Source organism: Pristiophorus japonicus, chromosome 11 (assembly GCF_044704955.1).
Source record: "Pristiophorus japonicus isolate sPriJap1 chromosome 11, sPriJap1.hap1, whole genome shotgun sequence".
NCBI classification, from domain to species: Eukaryota; Metazoa; Chordata; class Chondrichthyes; family Pristiophoridae; genus Pristiophorus; species Pristiophorus japonicus.
In genome coordinates, this window is record NC_091987.1 from 52,876,515 (window position 1) to 52,900,677 (window position 24,163).

Genomic DNA, 24,163 nt, shown 5'->3' on the forward strand with positions numbered 1-24,163 from the left:
CCGTGATTGACTGCAAGGTTCTGGTAAAAATTCAGGTTGACAGTGACTTACACCTGTAACAATAACACTCTGTGAGAATTTCACATAGTCTGCACATGAGCTTCTTCTCTAAAAGGTAGCACGAAGTCGAAGTTACAGCGAGCGAGTGGGAAAACCCCTGTGGAAATTCACTGCCAATATGTTTAAACCATAAATGGTTTACTATTATATCTCTCATAAAACATTTGCATTAGTGAGACCCTAAGTAGAGGGCTCATTTTTCCAAATAGCTGCAGAATGCTTTGTAGCCTCTTAAATTTATATCCTGCTAATTAGATTATCTGTGGAAAATCTGTTATCTACATAGCAGGAATACACATTGGATAGCAAACCATTATATTTTTTCACAAGCAGAAGGCCGAGATTAAAATGATTAGAATACAAACCTACCAAGGGAAATAGTATGGTTCTGAGTTGCATTAAATGCCGGGTGGTTTACAATACAGGTTTGATTTTCTTTGCTAAAGGTGATGGCTGTATGGTATTGGCTTTCCACAGTGACGGTACCATCAATATTATCAACCAAAATAAGCGTGGAGTTTCCCAAAGTACTCTCTTTCCAGGTAATAGTTGCAGCTGGTTTACCCTTTGAAGCAATGCATTGAACCTTCTTCAGGCCATTTGGTAAGGAATTGACACTCAATGAAATAATAGGTGGAACTGTAAAAGAGAAAAAAAATATTTAGAAATAATACGAATGATGCGGAGAGCATGGTGAATGAACATTTGTTTCAGAGTAGGCAAGTAGGGGTTTCAGTTTGCTTCCTTAATTTGGGTTGTAGGGAAGATGCCCTGTAAATTGCCTGATGTGTTCCCACAGTGGACTTTAGCTTAAAGATATCCATTCAAAATGGAGTCAAACTCAGGACTTGAACTGAATGCTAGAAAATAGCTGGAAAGCAAAGCTAATTAAAACCATAAATGTTCCTAAGGTTCCAAGAAAATGTAGGCTGGTGTAGATAAACAAGGCATTCCTTCTTAATGTTAGTAGCTATTTGGAAAACCCTGGCCTTGGAAATAATTCTTTGGGGTGAAATGAACATCCCCCACCTATCTTGTCCTGTATGGGACCTTTTGTTAATGGAGAGACTGAATAGTAGGCGGAGTTATAAAATGGAGCCAGCCTGTCTAGGTATCCATGCTTCACTCAGTTGAGATTTCCGAGAAAACTTACTGACTGTTCAAAATAATTGATGTGAAAAAGAGGGACCTTTCTGTCACATGTGTCACCCGAATTGGTCAATTGAAGGGAAAGGGGATTTCAACAACAACAACAACTTGTATTTATATAGCACCTTTAACATAGTAAAATATTCCAAGGTGCTTCACAGGAGTGTTATAAAATAAAATTTGACACCAAACCACGCAAGGAGAAATTAGGGCAGATGACCAAAAGCTTGATCAAAGAGCTAGATTTTAAAAAGCATCTTAAATGAATACAATGGGTGCTTGGTGCACCTCTCGGTAGTCTCTCTTAGCTTCTCTTTGACTTCACTAAATGTAGTTTCTCTTTCTTAGCTAGCAGAAGATTATTTTTGTTTTCTCTAGTCTTCTCCGGAAGTAACCTTTACAAACACAAGGTGTATTCAGAACAGCAAGTAAGAGGTCATAGAAGTAAAATTGAATGGGTACAGCAGCCATATACAGGCAGAGATAAGAATGTCACTTAACTGTACAAGTGTCTGAGATCAAGGAAGGTGCGCCAATCGACCAAGATACTATTGCCCGTGCAAAGGTCAGCTCAGCCAGAACAAATGGAACAAATAAGTGTCTCCAAACCAAACTACTGAGAAATCCACCAAAGTAGAATTTGCATTGACCTGATATGGAGTGCACCCTCTCTTCCTGTAAGGACACATAGGAACACATGAACAGGGGTAGACCATTCAGCCTCTCGAGCCTGTTCCGCCATTCAATGGCTGATCTTTATCTTAGCTCCATCCACCTGCCTTGACGCCATATCCTTTTATACCCTTGTCTAGCAAAAATGTATCGATCTCAGTTTTAAAATTATTAACTAAGCTAAGATCTACTGCTTTTTGTGGGAGAAAGTTCCACCCTTTGCGTGAAGAAGTATTTTCTAACTTTGCTTCGGAATAGCTGGCTCTGATTTTAAGATTATGTCCCTTTGTCCTAAACCATCGTTTCCACTCCCCCCTCGCCCCACAACCAGCGGAAGATGTTGATAGCCTGTTTTACATCTCTCCCAGTTTTTATTTCCATCGCTATCACCTGCTTTACACCAACATACAAAGGCAAGATCTACCCTCAGAGCTGCAGTTTGGCAAGAGCTAGATGTGACAAGTAGCGAAATGTGTCACATTTCAAATGATGATTAAGCCTTTGCATTTTTAATCAGCTTAATCTGATTAACCCTATTTACTTGTTTGCAAAAAAAAACCTTTTTGATTCCATTTGTTCCAATTTATCCTTCAATGTAAAGAAGCGGGTGGAGGACTTGAGGCAGGTTTCTGAGAGGACAGAGCACTCATTCTTTGCAGTCAACTTGACCGACAGCTCGGTAGCAAAGAGCTGCTAATTCTGAGGTTAAATATGACAGCCCAGTTTTTCGGTGCCCATTATGATAAAAGCTAGAGAATTCATATCAGTAAAGGAAACGTCACATAGATTCGGATCTAGAGTTAACATGACTAATTTAGTGGTGCGTTTATTATTTTTGTACCCAAGGAGGTATGAGCCAAGATTTCAGTAATCAAGTGAAATCTGCTGCATTGATTTTCCACACTTTAAACCTGATTTGTAGTTTATAGTTTAAGTTACAAGAGGCATTAAGAGTATTTATTCTTCTAACTAGAAGAACACAAAAGGGCTAATGTCAACTCAGTGAATTAATTACAATAACAGGGCTTTCTGTTTGACCCCTGGCTGATGTTAAAAAAGGAGGCAGACAAAAAGCAGGAAACTATAGACCAATTAGCCTAACATCTGTCGTTGGGAAAATGCTGGAGTCCATTATTAAGGAAGCAGTAACGGGACATTTGGAAAAGCATAATTCAATCAAGCAGAGTCAGCATGGTTTTATGAAAGGGAAATCATGTTTGACAAGTTTGCTGGAGTTCTTTGAGGATGTAATGAGTAGGGTGGATGTGGTGTATTTGGATTTCCAGAAAGCATTCGATAAGGTGCCACAGAAAAGGTTACTGCATAAGATAAAAGTTCACAGGTTTGGGGTAATATATTAGCACGGATAGAGGATTGGCTAACTAACAGAAAACAGAGAGTCGGGATAAATGGGTCATTTTCCGGTTGGCAAACGGTGACTAGTGGGGTGCCGCAGGGATCGGTGCTGGGTCCTCAACTATTTACAATCTATATTAATGATTTGGATGAAGGGACCAAGTGTAATGTAGCCAAATTTGCTGATGATACAAAGGTGGGTGGGAAAGAAAATTGTGAGGATCACACAAAAAATCTGCAAAGGGATATAGAGAGGCTAATTGAGTGGGCAAAAATTTGGCAAATGGAGTGTAATGTGGGAAAATGTGAGGTTATCCACTTTAGCAGAAAAAATAGAAAAGCATATTATAATTTCAATGAAGAAAAATTGCAAACTGTTGCAGTACAGAGGAACCTGGGGGGCTTGTGCATGAAACACAACAAATTAGTGTGCAGGTATAGCACGAAATCAGAAAGGCAAATGGAATGTTGGCCTTTATTGCAAGGGGGATAGAGGATAAAAGCAGAGAAGTCCTGCTATAACTGTACAGGATATTGGTGAGGCCACACCTAGAGTACTGCATACAGTTTTGGTCTCCGTATTTAAGGAAGGATATACTTGCATTGGAGGCTGTTCAGAGAAGGTTCACTTGGTTGATTCCGGAGATGAGGGGTTGGCTTATGAAGATAGGTTGAGTAGGTTGGGACTATACACATTGGAGTTCAGAAGAATGAGTGATGATCTTCTCGAAACATATAAGATAATGAGGGAGCTCGACAAGGTTGATGCAGAGAGGATATTTGCACTCATAGGGGAAACTAAAACTAGGGGATGTAGTCTTAGAATAATGGGTCACCCATTTAAAACTGAGATGAGGAGGAATTTCTTCTCTCAGAGGGTTGTATACCTATGGAATTCTCTGCCCCAGAGAGCAGTGGAGGCTGGGTCATTGAATACATTTAAGGCGGAGATAGACAGACTTTTGAGCAATAAGGGAATAAAGGGTTATGGGGAGCGGGCAGGGAAGTGGAGCTGAGTCCATGATCAGATCAACCATGATCTTATTAAATGGTGGAGCAGGCTCTAGGGATCAGATGGCCTACTCCTGCTCCTATTTCTTATGTTCTTATGTTACATTACCAACTGTTGTATGCATGGAGTACATATAAGAATGATTGGAAGTAATGCTGGGTGGCCAAAGATCAGGAAATATTTTAGGACTCTTAAAGCCCTTCATTTGTGTGAATGTGTGAGAGGAAATTATGCAGGCATATAGCCCAATAGAAAAATAACATGTGGGGTAAAGGGAGATTTTGAGTAGGGACTGGGCAAGATGACACCCAACACCCTAGTTCCACACACTCGAATTCTGCTGGCGAGACCTAGTTTGCTGACCAAAAAATCAGCTGTAAGGTTCAACATCAGTACCCCTATAATGGTTGAATTGGAACCAAGAAATGTAATTCATTTTATGAACTAATATTTTATTTCTTGCTTTCTGGTTTTTATTTGCGAGGTAGATATTTTAGTTTGAACAGCAAGTGCTGATTACATCATAGGAAAAACAAACTTTTAAGAAAGATTAAACTTGATGTGTGTGGAAAATGAAATTAGTATCAACTGGAACACAGTCATTAGTCCAGTGGTCCTCCTACTCCAATGTTGTATGTTAGTAGCAGGCACTCACATGTGCCAGCAAACCCTCATAAAGTAAAGAAAAACTTGTTTTTATATAGCGCCTTTCATGCCCACCAGACATCCCAAAGTGCTTTACAGCCAATGAAGTACTTTTTGAAGCAGTCATGTAGGAAAGGTGTCAGCCAATTTGTGCACAGCAAGCTTCCACAAACAACAATGTGATAATGACCAGATTATCTGTTTTCGCGATGTTGGTTGAGGGATAAATATTGGCGAGTACACCAAGGATAACTCCCCTGCTCTTCTTTGAATTAGTTCCATGGGATCTTTTACATTCACCTGAGAGGGCAGATGGGGCCTCGGTTTAACATCTCATCTGAAAGACGCCACCTCCGACAGTGCACTGAAGTGTCAACCTAGATTTTTGCACTCAACTCCTGGAGTGGGACTTGAATCCACAAACTTCTGACTCAGAGGTGAGGATGCTACCCACTGAGCCACTGGCTGACACTCATTTGCTGTAGCAGTGACTCACTCTCAGTGGCAAACTATTTGCTTGTAATGGTAGAGAACAAATTTGTGCTGACAGGCAGCCTACTCATAATGGCAGGCTGCATACCCACAATGGCATGCAACTTGCTCTTACTGGCAAACAAGTCTCTCGCATTGGCAGACATGTCATCCTGATGGGTGACTCCTTGGCTCACTTAAACTGGCTTGCTCCTTCAAACTGTTGATGGCATTTGGATATCCTGCTTAAGCTGAATACATTAAAAACTAGCAGAAAGAAAGAAACAGTAAATTGTGAAAGTTAATATTTCCAACTAATATTTCTTAGCTAGTGATGGTTGGCACTTATTGTATAATTTTGTCCATTTTGATGGTTGTGGTAAGTCCAGTGCTCATATGACTACATACATTTCGAAGGGAGTAAATCTAGCCTTATATCTATATGTATCAATTCAAAACCAACATAGATTTTGTTTTGTAAAAATCATTGGATGGCCTATTGGCACCTTTTGGATTATTGTAAATGTTCTTTTTTATTGTTCCTTAGATTGGTTTGTTATACTGTTCTAATTGAGCTAGGAGAAAGAAAAAAGAAAAATACCTCAGATGCTTCAGGAAGTGTTTCAGATAACACCCATCCTATGCTCATTTCCCTTAAAGAAGGTAGTGTCAGAGACACAGAAAAGCAAACAAGACATTCAAGATCTGCATTTTCTGCGCCTGCATTGAATTCACTGTTGTCACCAGATAGGGCATGTCGCATTTGTGGGAATTGTATTGAAGTTTGTGCTGTAATGTGAAACAGACTTGTAGCACAAAAGAAACATGGATGGCTCATGTAATTGACGCTGCAGGTTTGCTGTACTGGAAATTAACAGCAAGAGAAGTCCCATGGCTTAATTCATCAGATCCAGCAACACTAGTTCAGCTAATGATGGTTTCCTCTACATTTAAACTTCTGCGATATAATGCCAGGGTTCCAAGCGATAACACTATTTGGGGGTAGTGTGCTGATGTGGATTGAGAACTGGTTGTCAGACAGGAAGCAAAGAGTAGGAGTAAACGGGTACTTTTCAGAATGGCAGGCAGTGACTAGTGGGGTGCCGCAAGGTTCTGTGCTGGGGCCCCAGCTGTTTACATTGTACATTAATGATTTAGACGAGGGGATTAAATGCAGTATCTCCAAATTTGCGGATGACACTAAGTTGGGTGGCAGTGTGAGCTGCGAGGAGGATGCTATGAGGCTGCAGAGTGACTTGGATAGGTTAGGTGAGTGGGCAAATGCATGGCAGATGAAGTATAATGTGGATAAATGTGAGGTTATCCACTTTGGTGGTAAAAACAGAGAGACAGACTATTATCTGAATGGTGACAGATTAGGAAAAGGGAAGGTGCAACGAGACCTGGGTGTCATGGTACATCAGTCATTGAAGGTTAGCATGCAGGTACAGCAGGCGGTTAAGAAAGCAAATGGCATGTTGGCCTTCATAGCGAGGGGATTTGAATACAGGGGCAGGGAGGAGTTGCTACAGTTGTACTTGGCCTTGGTGAGGCCACACCTGGAGTATTGTGTACAGTTTTGGTCTCCTAACTTGAGGAAGGACATTCTTGCTATTGAGGGAGTGCAGCGAAGATTCACCAGACTGATTCCCGGGATGGCGGGACTGACCTATCAAGAAAGACTGGATCAACTGGGCTTGTATTCACTGAAGTTCAGAAGAATGAGAGGGGACCTCATGGAAACGTTTAAAATTCTGACGGGTTTAGACAGGTTAGATGCAGGAAGAATGTTCCCAATGTTGGGGAAGTCCAGAACCAGGGGTCACAGTCTGAGGATAAAGGGTAAGCCATTTAGGACCGAGATGAGGAGAAACTTCTTCACCCAGAGAGTGGTGAACCTGTGGAATTCTCTACCACAGAAAGTAGTTGAGGCCAATTCACTAAATATATTCAAAAGGGAGTTAGATGAAGTCCTTACTACTCGGGGGATCAAGGGTTGTGGCGAGAAAGCAGGAATGGGGTACTGAAGTTTCATGTTCAGCCATGAACTCATTGAATGGCGGTGCAGGCTAGAAGGGCTGAATTTTCTATGTTTCTATGTTTCTATGTTTCTATGTTTCTATGTTTCTATGTAAAGGTTCCATAAGCAGGGGTGGTGTTAGGTGAAGTTTCATCCCTGGCTTTCCATGTGGACTTTTTGGATTGATATGGAAGATTAGATTTTTAAGCTTACACACGGCAAGTATACTGTAAAATTGGTATGGTTTTGCAATGTGACTTTGTGTTGTTAAAGGCACCTCATGCATTTAAGGACTTAGAAAATCCACCCCGAAATGTAGTGCAATTTCACCAGCTCTTATATATCTATATGGAAATCTGACTTCAGTGGCAGCAATTGTTCTGACTCTCTATCCATAAGTTTCCGAGGACTAACAACTTGACCAAATGTTCGCTGGAACAAAAAAAGAAAGACTTGGATTTATATAGCGCCTTTCATGGCCACCGGACATCTCAAAGCGCTTTACAGCCAATGAAATAATTTTGGAGTGTAGTCACTTTTGTAATGTAAGAAGCACAGCAGCCAATTTGCTCACAGCAAGCTCCCACAAACAGCAATGTGATAATGACCGGATAATCCATTTTTTTTTGTTATGTTGATTGAGGGATAAATATTGGCCAGGGCACCAGGGATAACTCTCCTGCTCTTCTTCGAAATAAGTGTCATGGGATCTTTTATGTCCACCTGAGAGCAGATGGGGCCTCGGTTTAATGTCTCATCCGAAAGATGGCACCTCTGGCAGTGCAGCACTCCCTCAGCATTGCACTGGAGTGTCATCCTAGACCTTTTGTGCTTAAGTTCCTGGAGCGGGACTTGGACCTACAACCTTCTGACTCAGAGGCGAGAGTGCTACCCACTGAGGTGCAGATCAGCCATGATTGAATTGAATGGTCGAACAGGTCTGAGGGGCTGGATGGCCTAATCCTGTTCCTATGATTTCATTTGTATTAAGCATAAGTACTTTTTGTTTAAAAATATTTAACATTTTCACTTCCTCACTCTAGATTTTTGATCTACAGAATTGAATTTACATATGGTTTCATAGAAGCTACTTTCTTCAAACCGCAGCGAATAAAGATATAGTTATGTCAATCAGAGTTGATTAAGGAGAGTTTTCTAAAATATAATCCTTAAATCCTGATGTCCTTTGATGTGTATACTCTGCCACAGTTTCTTTGTAAAGGTTATGTATCCCTTGGTTTATTAGTAATCAACTTGTGTTATCTATAAAATGGAGACATTCTTATCTGCAAATTGCATAGCTGTTAAATTTAGATATGAAATGACATTTATTTTCCCCTGACAATTCTGATAAGTACCAGAAGGATACAGTCCATTTTAGGTGTTAATTGGGATTCTAATGAAGCAATATTGAAGATGGCAGCACAGCTTTTTCTGTATTTTACTGGCTTTAGAATTAATAACCGCCAATTTGTTTCTAAATGTTTCAAAGTGGTTGAGTCTTATCAGTGATATCTCTTTTAAAAATCATACTGTTGAAAGAACTCTGATTAACTTTAACATCCATTCGTTCCTGCATTTTTTTCAGGTTTATTGAACTTTTAATCTCATTATAATAACAAAGATACCATGAGGAGAGAAATATCACTGCTCTCATAATAGTACGATCAGACTAGCAAGCAAAATGATGTACAAGGCATACTGCAAATGCCTCTTGTATGCTATCTGAAGACACTATCCAATGGTTTGTCTTGCCAGACAAATAGGGGCCAGGAAAAACAACAGTTAATACTCACGCAGTCTGAGTGCCTGTAAAGAGTTGGGTAGGGTGGCAAGAAAAGTTTGAGCATTATATTAAATGGCAAGATTGCTGAAGAATATTGGTTAATATCATCACTTTTACTGACATTTATTTTGCTCCTTCACACTATCAGTAATAGGCTATACTGTTGGATTGATTTCCTACTTGATTAACTTCAAGGATCAGGGAGAAATTTGTGGAGTATTTTCATCTCTCTGGAGATAAAATAATTTGGGGATAATCTGTGGCTTAGCAAAGTGTACTGTTCTTGATATTTTCTTACAATTCTATGTTCTGGAGTGAAAGTGCTTGGAGATGAAAAACTTTAGGTTGGAATCATGCTGTACAACATTAAAAACAAACACATTCGCTGCACTTTAAAAAACTGTCTACACCTGAAATGCGAACATCGCAGTTCTGTTAAGGATGTGGGCCAAGACTTTATCTTATCAGATCTTGGCAAGCTTGCAGGCAGTGTCTGCATTTTCTGTGTTTATTGCCAACATTTGCTTTTATTATGTGCATATTTCCCATGCGTTGTACCCACTTTATTTAAGCTATTTTCATTTTTATTGCCTGGGCATTAAGCTTTAGGTGAAGAAAAGAAGGGAAAATCTAGCGGGCAGGATCACACAGTGCAACACAACACACCGAATTTTCCTTCCATTAAAATTAAAGGGAGGACAATCCGACAAGTTGTGCAGGTAAAAGTGATTGCCCACGCCAGATTTTCCTTGCTGCAGTCCAAGAGTAAAAGAGCAAAAGAGATTAAAAGAATTCAGGGAGTAAAATAAGATTACCAAACAGATAGAAGGAGATTTGAGCTGCATGTCAGCAATTGCACAAAGTACTGTGAATAAAATTGTTGAGCTAGAGGCACAAATTGCTATGGGGGATATGATATATAGCATTAACATAAATATGGTTTAGACCAGGACAGGACTGTAATCTGAACATTCCTGGTTACAAAAATATTCATGTGGGACAGAGAAGGAAAAAAAGGGAGGAGTGGTGACAGTGTTAATCAAAGATTCCATTATATCGTGCAAGAGCTGGATTAGGGTTAATGAATGGGAAGGAAACTGTTACTCTGGGAGTATAATAATAACATTTATTTATATAGTGCCTTTAATGTAGTAAAATGTCACAAGGCACTTCACAACAATTTTACAACATGTTAGATATTGACCATTGAGGGAAAGAGAGAAAAAGCGGGAGAAGGAAGTGTAAAAATAGGTTAAAGGCTCGGGTCTGAAGAGGCAGACAAAATGCGCATGCAGATAGACACAGGCGAAAAAACTAAAAAAAAAGAAATTCAAATTACATTGTAAATAATACAATAAGGAGTATACAATAGTAACATCAGTACAATAAAGATTACTTATAATTAAACTAAATTAAATGATATATACCATAATTATAAATTAAGTTAAAATTATAAAATCAGCAATTGAAGAAAGTTAAATCAATTTTTAGCGTTCTTTAAAATTCATTCTCTGTCCAGTGATTCAATTAATATGGAAGAACCAATCACTGTCCTCCATCCTTGTGATGTCATAATTTTATTACTATTTATTTCTCATTTTGTCCCCTTGACAGGTCCAGGTTCAACGTCCCTCACGCCCCCGCCACTGCTCCAGGTTCAACCACCCCCCAACCCCCGCTCCACCCGCTCCCCCTGCTCCCGCTGCTCCAGGTTCAACCACCCACCCCCCCGCTCCTGCTGCTCCAGGTTCAAACCCCCTCCCTCCAACCCCGCTTCCACTGCTCCAATTCAACCACCGCTCCCCTGCTCCCGCTGCTCCAGGTTCAACCCCACCCCCGCTCCCGCTGCTGCAGGTTCAACCGCGCCCCCTCCCTCCACCTCTCGCTGCTCCAGGTTCAAACCCCCCTGCTCACGCTGTTCCGGTTCAACCCCCCTCCACCTCCCGCTGCTCCAGGTTCAACCACCCTCCACTTCCCGCTGCTCCAGGTTCAAACCCCCTCCACCTCCCGCTGCTCCAGGTTCAACCCCCCTCCACCTCCCGCTGCTCCAGGTTCAACCCCTCTCCACCTCCCGCTGTTCCGGCTCAACCCCCCTCCACCTCCCGCTGCTCCAGATTCAACCCCCCTCCACCTCCCGCTGTTCCAGCTCAACCCCCCTCCACCTCCCGCTGCTCCAGGTTCAACCCCTCTCCACCTCCCGCTGTTCCGGCTCAACCCCCCTCCACTTCCCGCTGCTCCAGGTTCAACCCCCCTCCACCTCCCACTGTTCCAGGTTCAACCCCCCTCCACCTCCCACTGTTCCAGGTTCAACCCCCCTCCACCTCCCGCTGTTCCAGGTTCAATCCCCCTCCACCTCCCGCTGCTCCAGGTTCAACCCCCCTCCACCTCCCGCTGTTCCAGGTTCAATCCCCCTCCACCTCCCGCTGCTCCAGGTTCAACCCCCCTCCACCTCCCGCTGCTCCAGGTTCAACCCCCCTCCACTTCCCGCTGCTCCAGGTTCAAACCCCCTCCACCTCCCGCTGCTCCAGGTTCAACCCCCCTCCACTTCCCGCTGCTCCAGGTTCAAACCCCCTCCACCTCCCGCTGCTCCAGGTTCAACCCCCCTCCACCTCCCGCTGCTCCAGGTTCAAACCCCCTCCACCTCCCGCTGCTCCAGGTTCAACCCACCTCCACTTCCCGCTGCTCCAGGTTCAACCCCCCTCCACTTCCCGCTGCTCCAGGTTCAACCCCCCTCCACTTCCCCGCTGCTCCAGATTCAACCCACCTCCACTTCCCGCTGCTCCAGGTTCAACCCCCCTCCACTTCCCCGCTGCTCCAGATTCAATCCCCCTCCACCTCCCACTGCTCCTGGTTCAGCCCCCCTCCACCTCCCGCTGCTCCAGATTCAACCCCCCTCCACCTCCCGCTGCTCCAGGTTCAACCCCCCTCCACCTCCCACTGCTCCAGGTTCAACTCCCCTCCACCTCCCACTGCTCCAGGTTCAACTCCCCTCCACCTCCCGCTGCTCCAGGTTCAACCCCCCTCCACCTCCCGCTGCTCCAGGTTCAACTCCCCTCCACCTCCCGCTGCTCCAGGTTCAAACCCCTCCCGCTGTTTCAGGTTCAACCCCGCCCCCCACCCCACTGCTCCAGGTTCAAACCTCCCCGCGCGCCCCCCTCCCATTGCTCCAGGTTCAAATCCCCCCCTCCCCCGCTGCTCCAGTTGCAAACCCCCCGCCGCTGCTCCAGGTTCAAAACTCCTCCCCCTCACACCACCCCCCCCCTCCCCGCTGCTCTAGGTTAAAAACTCACCACCCCCACTGCTCCAGGTTCAAAACTCTCCCCCCCCACCCCCATGTCATGTATCCTACATGGCTAATGTTGGTACTGTATCAAGGTGTGCCACCAGAGGGCACAGCAGTGGGAGACTTGTAGGTAATCTGGTGTGCCTGGCCTAGAATAAAAGGCAGCTGTGATGCTCACTCTGGAGTTAACAGATAAAGGACTCAGGTCACTACAGTTCAATTACAGCTCATTGTCTCGTGGAGTCATTACTAGAGCATCTAAGGACACAATAATTGGCGCCGAGATTACGAAATTTCACGTGAAAACGGCTACCCTTGGTACCTTGCAGCAGTTCGCTCATGGTGATGATTGGGACGCCTTTGTGGAGAGGCTCGAACATTTCTTCACAGCAAACGACCTGACAGGAGACGACCCAGCCACTCTGGCTGATAAGCGCCGACCTATCTTGCTAACCAGTTGTGGGCCCACCGTCTATGGCCTTGTCAGGGATTTGCTGGCACCAGCGAAGGCAACGACCAAGACGTATACGGAGCTCGTAACCCTGATCCATGAGCAACTCAAGCCCAAGGAGAGCATCCTTACAGCCAGACACTAGTTCTATACCCACTGACAGCCTGAAGGCCAGGAAATCGCGAAGTACGCCGCAGGTCTCAGGAGGCTGGCAGCACTGTGCGAGTTCAACAACCACCTCAACGAAGCGCTGCGGGACATTTTTGTCATTGGAATTGGCCATGAGGGCCTTCTTCATAAGCTACTGTTGGCTGATACCACAGTCACACTGCAGAAGGCCATCTCTGTGAGCCAGGCATTCATGACCTCGACCTGCGGCTCTAGGCAGATGATTCACCCTCAGGACTCAAACCCGGCAGGTACTGTGCACAGAGTGGCACCATTTAGAGGCTGGACTGTAGAGCGCGAACTCTCTTAGGGAAGAGAGAACAGCCGCATGAGTCCCTTAACTCAGAGTCCGCCAAGGAGGGCTACTCGAGTAGCTCCATGCTAGCATTGTGGAGGGAATCACAGGGCTCACCAGTGCCGCTTTAAAGACTATGTATGCAAAGTTTGCAGCACAAAGGGCCACCTCCAGTGAATGTATAAGAGAAATATGACTCACTGTTTCGATGAAGAGTCTGCAGATGGCCATGAATCCAGCGCGGATTATGAAACGATAGCCAGAGAGCCAGTCAGTGATGAATCAAGAAGCCTTTGAGAGGCTATGGGACAATCAAACTGAACGACCCAAGTTGGTCCCGGTTCAGGCAAAGCTGCGCACCTACACCGATGAAATTATCCCAGTCGTCGGTAGTGTGAATGTAAAGGTACTCCATGATGGCGCAGTGCACAGGTTACCTCTGTGGATTGTTGCAGGTGATGGACCAATGCTACTCGGCAGAAGGTGGATGGAGAAGATGCATTAGAAGTGGGAAGACTTCACCCCTCCAGCGATCGACGTCCTCCGCACTCAGAGGCAAAGCAAGCCCTCACCTGAGGGTGGACCCGGCATCAGAGAGCAGACCAGCACGGCCCCTGAGGCACAGACTGCTCAGCACGACTGCGTGGAGATGATCCAGCTGAGACGACCCGAACGCACCTTCCAGGCTCCAGTGGCAGGACTCCGGAGGAAGAAAATCGGATCCAAAGGCGACTTCCCAGCTTCGGTGGCAAAACCTAGGGAGAAGAGGATCACCGCAGTCGACATCGTGGATGGAGGAAAGATAGTGCCCAAACCACAAGGTGAGGTGCTGAAGAAAAAGATGGCGGCGGCCAGACCACGAGGTGCAGCGCTGATGGAGCAACATGTGGCACCAAACGGAGAAGAGGATTGGGGTAAAGCAAGCAAGGCTGTCTTAAAAGAGGCCTGCAACCCACTACAATTAAAGCGACAGTTCCACTCACTCAAACAATGTAATAGTAACTGTAAGTCAGAGACAAAATGTGTAATTGATCATGTAAAATGTGTAAGTGATGATCAGAGTTGTGTACATGCAATGAGCAAGGAAAAGTCGCGCGATCATGTCGAATGTGTAATTGATGATCTGAATTGTGCACATGCAACCAACGAGGAAAAGTCGCGTGATCATGTCGAATGTGTAATTGATGATCTGAATTGTGCACATGCAACCAGCAAGGAAAAGGCGTGCTCGCGATCGGACCCACAGAATGTCCATCATAAGTAATGAAAAGTTGAACAATGTAGGATTTCAACTGCACACAGCCAATGCAGCGGGCAGACATCCATCGAGAGCACACAGGTCCAGCGAGCCACCCAATGCTGTAGCCTGCGTCCCGGGGATCAGAGTCATGCACCATGGAGTGTGGCCACTAATAGCCAACACACACACGAGCTGCAGAGCAAGCAACCTCAGCAGGGCAACGGCACCGGTATCGATACCCTGCCCCAACTACTATGAGCCTGAAAGAGCAGACTGTGCTAAGGCGCAGTCCCCAGACCCCATCGCCACCAAGGCCATACCCGTAAATGAAGATGCTCCCATAGTGCTGTTAGGGAGTCTCTAAAATTGAGACCATCCGTTCGGCTGACTCTGCCTCTTCCCTTCCTTTCCTAGCCCAGCGGGCCAAACTTCCTCTAAGGAAGCCCCCTGACCTAGCCCTGGCCTCTCCAATTTCTCTCCGATCTTCCCTCATGACCTTTCCGAGCTCATCCTGTCCATGAGACCCACTTCCTGCTCCCTTGACCTTATTCCCACTAAACTGCTAACCAATCAACTTCCTTTTCTGGCTCCCATGTTAGCTGACATTGTTAACGGTTCACTCTCCTCAGGTACTGTCCCACAATCCCTCAAAACTGCTGTCATCACCCCTGTCCTCAAAAAAAACAACACTCGATCCCTCCGTCCTTGCAAACTACTACCCCATCTCCAACCTTGAACGTGTTGTCGCCTCCCAAATCCGTGCCCATCTTTCCCGCAATTCCATGTTTGAATCTCCCCAATCCTGTTTCCGCGCCTACCACAGTACCAAAACGGCTCTCATCAAAGTCACAAGTGATATCCTTTATGACTGTGTCAAAGGCAAGCTATCCTTCCTCGTCCTTCTTGACATATCTGCATCCTTTGACACAGTTGACCACTCTATCCTTCTCCAACGCCTCGCCACTGTTGTCCAGCTGGGTGGGACTGCACTTGCCTAGTTCCATTCTTATCTATCTAATAGTAGCCAGAGAATCACCTGCAATGACCTCTCTTCCTGCTCCCACCTCTGGTGTCCCCCAAGGATATATCCTTGCCCGCTCCAACTTCTCATCTACAAGTTGCCCCTTGGCGAATTCATCCAGAAACACAACGTCAGTTTCTATATGTGTGCTGATGACACCCAGCTCTACCTCACAACCATTTCTTTTGACCCCTCCACGGTCTCTAAATTGTCAGACTGCTTGTCTGACAACCAGTTTTAGAAAAGTAAACATTTTCTCCAATTGAATATTGGGAAGTACAAAGCCATTGCTTTTGGTCCCCACCACAAACTCCATTCCCTAGACAGTGACTCCAGCTCTCTCCCCAACTCCTGTCTGAGGCTGAACCAGATTGTTCACAACCTTGATATCATATTTAACCCTGAAATGAGCTTTCGACCAAATATCCACAGCATAACTAAGACCGCCTATTTCCACCTTGGCAACATCGCCTGTCTCCGCCCTTGCCTCAGCTCATCTGCTGCTGAAGCCCTCATCAATGCCTTTGTCACTTCTAGACTTGAATATTCCAACACACTCCTAGCTGGCCTTCCACATTCTACCCTATGCAAACTAGAGGTGATCCAAAACTCAGCTGCCTTTGTCCTAACTCGCACCACGTCCAGCTCACCCATTACCCCTGTGCTCGCTAACCTACATTGGCTTCCAGTTAAGCAATTTCAAAATTCTCATCCTTATTTTCAAATCCCTCCATGGCCTCACCCCTCTCTATCTCTGTAATCTCCTCCAGCCCCACAAACCCCTGAGATGTCAATGCTCTTCTAATTCTGCCCTCCTGAACATCCGTAAATATAATCGCTCAGCTATTGGTGGCCGTGTCTTCTATTGCCTAGGCCCCAACTCTGGAACTCTCTGCCTAAACCTCTCCGCCTCTCTACCTCTCATTCCTCCTTCAAGACACTCCTTAAACCTTATCTCTTTGACCAAGCTTTTGGTCACCTGTGCTGATTTCTACTTATGCGACTCGGTGTCAAATTTTTAGCTCTTAATATTCCTGTGAAACCCCTTGGGATGTTTCACTTTGTTAAAGGCACTATATAAATACAAGCTGTTGTTGTTGTTGTTTATTGCAAGGGGTTTGGAGTATAATAGTAAGGAAGTCTTGCTGCAGTTATATAGGGCTTTGGTGAGGCCACACCTGGAGTATTGTGTACAGTTTTGTTCTCCTTACCTAAGGAAGGATGTACTTACCTTAGTGGGCGTGCAATGAAGGCTCACTAGATTTATTCCTGGGATGAAAGTAGATTGAGTAGAATGAGCCTAAATTCTCTGCAGTTTAGAACAATGAGAAATGATCTCATTGAAATGTCTAATATACTTTTCGGGCTTGACAAGATGGATGCTGAGAGGCTGTTTACCCTGGCTAGAGACTCCAAAAGTAGGGGTAGTAGTCTCAGGATAATGGGTTGGCCATTTAGGATTGAGCTGAGGAGAAATTTATTCACTCAAAGGTTGTGAATCTTTGAAATTCTCTACCTCAAAGGGCCGTGGGTGTTGAGTCATTGAATATATTCAAGACTGAGATCACTAGATTTTTGGGCACTAAGGGAATCAAAGGATGTGGGGATAGTGCACGAAAGTGGAGTTGATATAAAAGATCAGCCATATGGCCTACTCCTATTCCTATATCTTATGTTCTTATGTTCTCACCACATTATGCGGAAGATCACAATACTGTCAGCGGAAATGTCTGTACACAGGCGGCAAACACATGGGGCTAGAAATTCCGTATTGCCCCAGTTGGGGTGTTAACTTTTGAAAAGTAAGTTCAGCGCAAAGTGCTAATCAATATGCACGCCCGCGAAATTGAGTCTCTGGGCTGAAAGAAAGCAGGGTAGCGCTAAATCAGGTGCTAATGGCGTAGGTGAGTGGCATAAGGCTCCAAACGGTAATGAAAATGAAGTGTTTTGTAATCGGGAGTGAGTATTGGTGAAGGTGCCTTCCAGCCATTAAAGGGGAGAGAGTCACTGGAGTCTGCACACCAGCCCCCAATGATTCGGGGAGTGCAGAATGGCAATATGCTGTGGGATGAAATGCAAAGGCCTTTGATGACCTGCTACAGTCCGGGGAGTAAGCAGCGTTTATCTAGCTGCAGATACATTCGGCACTCTCTGGTACGCAAAACTGACCTTTGGAACGGAAGAACTGGGGCGCATACCTATAAGTAGTTATCGCTGGCAGTATGGAGCCGACGAATGTGATGTGCAGTGTGGGATTCGCCTCAGTGCTCCCCCCACCCCCCGGCCAGGGGCTAACCAGAGGCGCTAAGCAGTTGAATTTCTCCCGCTTAAAAAAATGCACATCATCATTTCAGGCACCCGCCATTGCATTATTAGAACTGCTGTATATTGGCACTGGCACACTAAAAATTATGTCTTGGCATAAGTACCAAATATGCTGTATAAAGCAAACAAATGGCACCAATTGGGCTAGCAAGTGCGTAGTGCCCCATTAGTGGCGCTAACTTTTGCAGTAGCGCAGGGCACTACGCAAGTGAAGCCGGTGCAAACTTGCCGTTTAGCACTCCAGAAAATAAGTGGAGCACTAAATCAAGTGCGGCGGTAGTGGTGCAGCACTGCACAATATCCTTAAAGGGAAGGGCCATCGCTGCAGGCTCTTCGACGATGACTGCGGGCGGGTCTGCCAAATTCAGCCCAAAGCACTCGAACAGAACAAAATGGAAAAAAACTGAAAATACATTTTTTACATACCCGAGCAGCATCACTTTTAAATACTGCTCCCTGAGTGGCCACCCTCCTTTACAACGCCTCCTGTAGCTGCAGGGGGGCAGAACCGAAGTTTGCATCCGGTGCACTACCAGGTTGCTGTGCACCAGATGACATCACGATCTCCGGGACGCAGAAGATCATGGTGCTACGGGTTACCGCCGCCGCAAACCTCCACGGCAAGTTCGCCAGCATTGGTGCTCTCGCCGCGCCCATTTGCAGAGCTGGTAGCGCCTCACTATCGCCCCCTGGAGGCTCTAACAGGAGGCGCAAGCCAGACATGCAAGGAGGCCAATTTCTCCTTAGTCTCAATCTCAAATCACATCATGGGTAATGTGCTTCATATGCATAAGTAAGTTTAATTTTTATTTAAATTGACATACAGCACTCTAGCGATTATAAAGTGATAGTTTAATGTTTGCCAGCAAGAGGATTGCACTAGTTGCCTGGAGAATTTGATAGTAATCTTACCTAATACGGACAAAGAAAAGTGGACTTGAAAAATTCCCCTGAAAGCTGTAATTTCACATGTATAATTTCCTTCATCAGTCAGGTTTACAGGCTGTATCTGAAGACAAGTTCCATTGCAAGATGAAACTGTTAGTCTGTCATCTTTGAGGAATTTAAACAACCCATGATCAGCATTGTAGGCTGCGATGTCTTGGGATGCTGCCAATATTGATCGACTCCATTTGACCAGTGTAATTTCTTTAGGGGACTGATTAGTTGTGCAGTTTAAATTGATCTTGTCGCCCATGATGGTGGTCATATGTGCAGCATATACTCCATTTTCTGCAAAGACAAAGCAGAAGTTATGCATGAAAATAGTGCAATACTTGCAAATGTCAAAATATTCAGAGGCAAGTGATTTTTTATTTTAGATTACGCCAAAAAAATCAACAAGTGCTAAAGTTGAGATTTTTATACCAATCGTTTTCATTTATTATTATTTAAAATATGATTGTTTATTTTCGATAAAATATTCACCAACATAGTTAATATCACAGCTGAGGTTTATTTAGTGACTATGAAACGTACAATAACCTACATCAAGATAATACAAATTGTAGGCAGTTTGTTCAAAGGAACAGGCTTAAAGAATACTCTTATGTTGTTATGGGACTCTTAAGCATATAACAAATAGTAAATAGCAGGAGGAAAGCCACATTGATACAAGTAAGTGAGCAGGAATAGTTTCAAACAAAGATACATATCATTTGTATGTGAGCTTTTAGAAAGCATTATAAACCACTTACAGTACGAATTCATCATCAGTACCCTCTTAAACTCATTATCATCCATTATTGTAAATGCAATCTTCCAGATATCAGGAACCCATGGCTTTAGCAAATATTTATAATCACATCTGCTTTCACTAGCAGTCTGGCAGTCAAAAATTCATGTTCTCATTGCAGAGATATGATCGGGCTAGACTTTCCACTATGATCGCTATCGCCCAAAAATGGGCGATATTTCCGGCATTAGTGCTTTTTTTATTTTTCATGATCACTGGAATATCAGCCATTTAAAAAAACGCTAGTTTCACCTTTTTAATTTGGGAAATAGCCTTAGCGATGTCAAATGGGAGATAGCGATGTATTCAGTCATGCAAGGTTGGCATCCACCGCAATGGCCATTCTGTGCATGTGTGTTTTTTTTCAGGCAATGAATTTTTCCTGCGATTCGGGAGGTCAAGAGTCATCTGCGCTTGCTCAGAAGGCAAAGGAAGGGAGAGAGAGAAGGAAGGTTTGAGTGGAGTCACATTTGAAGGAATTGTTAATCAGATAAGATGGAGATGGAGCATGAGGAGTCGGGAGAGAGTGTTGGGGAGATTGCAGGGAAAAGGAGGGTGAAAGCCTTCTCCAAAGTGGCGAATGAGGCCTTAGTCCACGAGGTAGAGTTTCGGTGGGGCCAATTAACCGGAGGTGAGTGTGGGAAACCTCCCCCCCGAATATACCAGCGAATATGGGTGAATATCGCCGTGATAGTGTCATCGGTGGCCCATGATAGACGAGGGGCAGACCAGTGCCGCAAGCGCTGGAACAGTCTTGTTCCATCCGAAAGAGTAAGTATTAAATTATTAAATTTATAATTGCAATGATGCACTGGCTCATTAATTAGAATGTAAATCTGCCGGATTGTAATTAAGTTGGGTAATCTTGGGTAGCTTCCTGTTAAGATTTAGACTGGGGTCGGAACCTGTGCCCTTTTACTCTCATGTTGCTGAGATGCCTTAAACTTAATTGACAGTATTAATATTATTTAAACGCTTTGATCGAAAATTGGAGCCAAAGGAACGGCTGGAAACAGACAGACTGCAAACACTCGGCATTTCTACCACTTTAGTGTCGAAGGAGAATTATTAAATTATATTGCTGCTTATGTGCTGTGAGCAACTCTTTAACTTGGGCACCGTCTCCTTTTTGGTTAGGTTTGGTGGATGGGGCACGACTGAGCACTGAGGGGTCCGGTCAGCTTTGCCCAGACTATGAGTCTCTCTGGCTACTGTCAGTCACACAGTGACCCAGCCTGGACTGGGGGAAAGCTGCCCTGTCTCACTGTATGCCCTGAGACACTTTGGGACATGAGATCCGGCCACATGGAGGATTCCGAGCACAGCCCAGGGACACAGTGCCCCCTCCCCTCATTGTCCTGTCATTGTCGAGCTCACCAACTCAACAGCGGTCCTGATTCCCGCCCCTCGAGGACCTCTATTGATTCCAATAAACCGCCTCCCTCCCCTCAGGCGCCGAATGGCACGGCCCATGGATGGGGCCTTTCCTGGAGATTGTATGCGAGATGTTTGGTGTCAAGCATTAGTTCCTAAACAAGATCTTATTAAATATTTTCTCTGAACGTAGATGTTCTAACCAAGCATCCATTGGATACAATCCATCATCATAGGCACCCCTCGAAGCAAGGATGACTTGCTTCGATACCAAAAAGGGATGAGTTCACAGGTGTTTCAATGAATGATCTAATGCTCCAGATCCTGAACTACATCTTGAAGGGTGGATTCTTTTAACGTATGGTGGCCGTTGCACACCAGCCACCACACGGGTTTGATAGAGTGAGGTCTTGGTCCAGTGGCAAGGATTACCCAAGACGACTGGAGACCAGCTCTGCTGCACAGACCTAGCACGCACACATTTCGCAGTATGGGCTGGCCCGTGCTGCCCCTGGGCCCTCGCCTCTTCTGGGTCCCAAACTCACGCCTCTCCTGGGCCCCGGTCACTTCCCTCTACAAACTCTTGCCGCACCTTCGCCCCTCCTGCTGAGTCTGCCCACAATGCAATCAGCGACCTGGCTTCGCAGCCGTCGCCCTCCTGCAGCAGCACGCATGGCTCCCTGCAGTAGCATGCCACCGCACACTGCCCTCTCTAATGGCCTTGGCCTGCTGATGGTCTTGCAGGCCGGGACCACAATGATTTCCGGGCTGGGCCGCTGCAGGAAAAACCAGTGGTAATTTAAAGTAATTTAATGCCATTTGATTATTATGAATAATGTAATGTTATGCATGCAGCTTCTCTACTCTTCTGTACTCTCATGTTAATCATATGTAACGTCTCTCATTCACATTTATTGCAGTAGTGTTGCTCCTCGTACATATGTCTGTGCAGCGCAAGCATTCTCATATTTCCTCTTCTCTTCTACTAACCTCAATTAAGTTTTCCAGATCCCCAGGGAGGCCCCTGGAGCATCACCCCTACCGCTGCAGGTCGTGCTCACCATGGAGGAAGAACAGGAACAAGATACGACTGAGGAGGAGGATGATGAGCCTGAAGGGTCATCAGCAGTACCTGCAGCCACGTCATCCTCAACAGATGAAGAAGCAGGGCCAAGCGACTTGCAGGAGGGCACTCCGAGTCATCCAATGCCCACGCCGACCCCGCGGAGGTTGAGTCGGCAAGGTAGGCACGTGCTGCGACGGGCAGATGTCAACGAGGGCATGGTGTCACTGTCGATGGCGAGTGTCGCTATAGGTCGAGAGCTCCTCCAGGCAATTGGTGGGTTGACCGGCAACATTGCCACACTATCTGCCGGAATATCGGAGGGCATGGGGCAGATGGTTGCGGCACGCGATAGTTTTGGGATATGGAACTGCACCCCAAGGTGCCGTACCACCATCCAGCACGACAGATGCGAGGCAGGAGGAAGAATTTCCTTCTGACTCGGAAGACATTTCTTCACAAATGCCTTCTCCTTGATCCACTGAAGTCATTCTGCCAATGTCACTGCCCCCACCAGCAGCAGCCCTCAAGGTGCTCTGCTGCAAGATGTCTTGGTCCCGTTACATGGGAAACTGGGGGTTACAACGAGGGGGGTTCAAGTTAGAGGAGGGAAGCGTGGCCGCAGGTGGTGGGGGTGGGGCATATATTATTGTTATATTATTATGTTAAAAAATGTGTTAAATGTTGAATGTTGGGGGTGGTGGGAGGGTGTTATCGTTATTTAAAAATTATTGTTATTGTTATTGAAAAAACTTTGTTGACTGTTAGGGGTTGGGGGCGGTGTGTTATATTTTGTTAAAAAATATTTTACATCACTTGTTAAATTATTAACATTTTTTATTGAACTTTACAATTGTTGTGAAGTGTCTTCTAATAACATACGGTAAAACATCAATACAAAGGTTGCAAGCAATGGTCAGGCCAGGCCATACCAGGCAAGGATGAACCATAATGCAACTGGAGCGGTCACCAATGTAACTTCACGCAAAGCGTTCATTTATGAACTGCTGATGCAACAGTTTTGCAGCTGCGTAATTACCATGGGGCTTTTCCAATGGTGTGGCAGGGGGAGGGGGCATGGGTTCACCGCCAAACTGATTGTCCTCCCCGAGGTCCTCGTCCTCCTCCTCGTCCTCCTCTTCCATCTCCCCTCTCTCCTGAGGTGGACCAGCAGTTCCATCTGACAATTGTTGTCCTCTCCTGATATTTAGGTTATGCAACATGTAGCACACCACAATGAACTCAGCGACCTGCTCAGGGTGGCATTGGAGGTTGCCTCGTGAGTGGTCCAGGCATCCAGAGCACTGCTTCAGAACTCCAATTGTCTTTTCGATGATATTGTGTGTAGCTATATGGCTTTCATTGTAGCGGTTTTCAGCTTCTGTCGGGGGCTTACGCAGGGGGGCGGGGTCATGAGCCAGCTGGCAAGGCCATATCCTTTATCCCCCAGCACCCAACTGTGACCTTGTGGTTGAGTCTTAAACAGGTCAGAGACAGTGCTCTCATGCAAGATATGTGCATCATGGATGCTCCCTGGAAAATTTACATTTACTGTCATGATTATTTGCTTGTGGTCGACAACGAGCTGCACATCCAGAGAGTGGAATCCCTTTCAGTTCTGAAACACCTCTGCGTCCTGTAAAGCTGCTCTCAGGGTGATGTGCGTTCAGTCTATTGCTCCCTGCACCTTGGGGAAGTTTGCTATTCTCGAGAACCCCAAAGCCCTCTCACTCTGTGTCTCCTTGGTCATAGCGAAGTTTATTAAGTCCACCCTGCATGCATAAAGGACTTCAGTCACTTGTCGAATGCAGAAATGTGTGGCATGCTGAGAGATACCACAAATGTCATCAGCTGAGGCCTGAAAGGAGCCCGATGCGTAGAAGGAAAGTGCCGCCGTAACCTTAACCTCAACAGGCAGTGTGGTCCTGATGGTGCTGGAAGGCTGCAGATCTTTCTTAATTAGGGGGCATATCTCACTGATGACCTCAATTTGGAATCATAGCCTTCTAACACACGTGTCATCGGACAAGTCCAGGT

At 45.4% G+C, this 24,163-nt stretch overlaps 1 protein-coding gene across 1 annotated transcript in view; it reads right to left on the reverse strand.

The window, feature by feature from the left end:
* Positions 1-23,271, reverse strand: part of LOC139275526 (nectin 1a-like) — a 38,714-nt gene extending 15,443 nt beyond the window's left edge. Inside the window, exons 1-3 of the mRNA XM_070892696.1 lie at positions 23,166-23,271; positions 18,867-19,187; positions 430-699 (exon numbers count right to left, since the gene is read on the reverse strand). Of these exons, the coding sequence (XP_070748797.1) occupies positions 430-699; positions 18,867-19,187; positions 23,166-23,271 (697 nt within the window). The remainder of the gene's footprint in view (positions 1-429; positions 700-18,866; positions 19,188-23,165) is intronic.
* Positions 23,272-24,163: the final 892 nt, after the last annotated feature.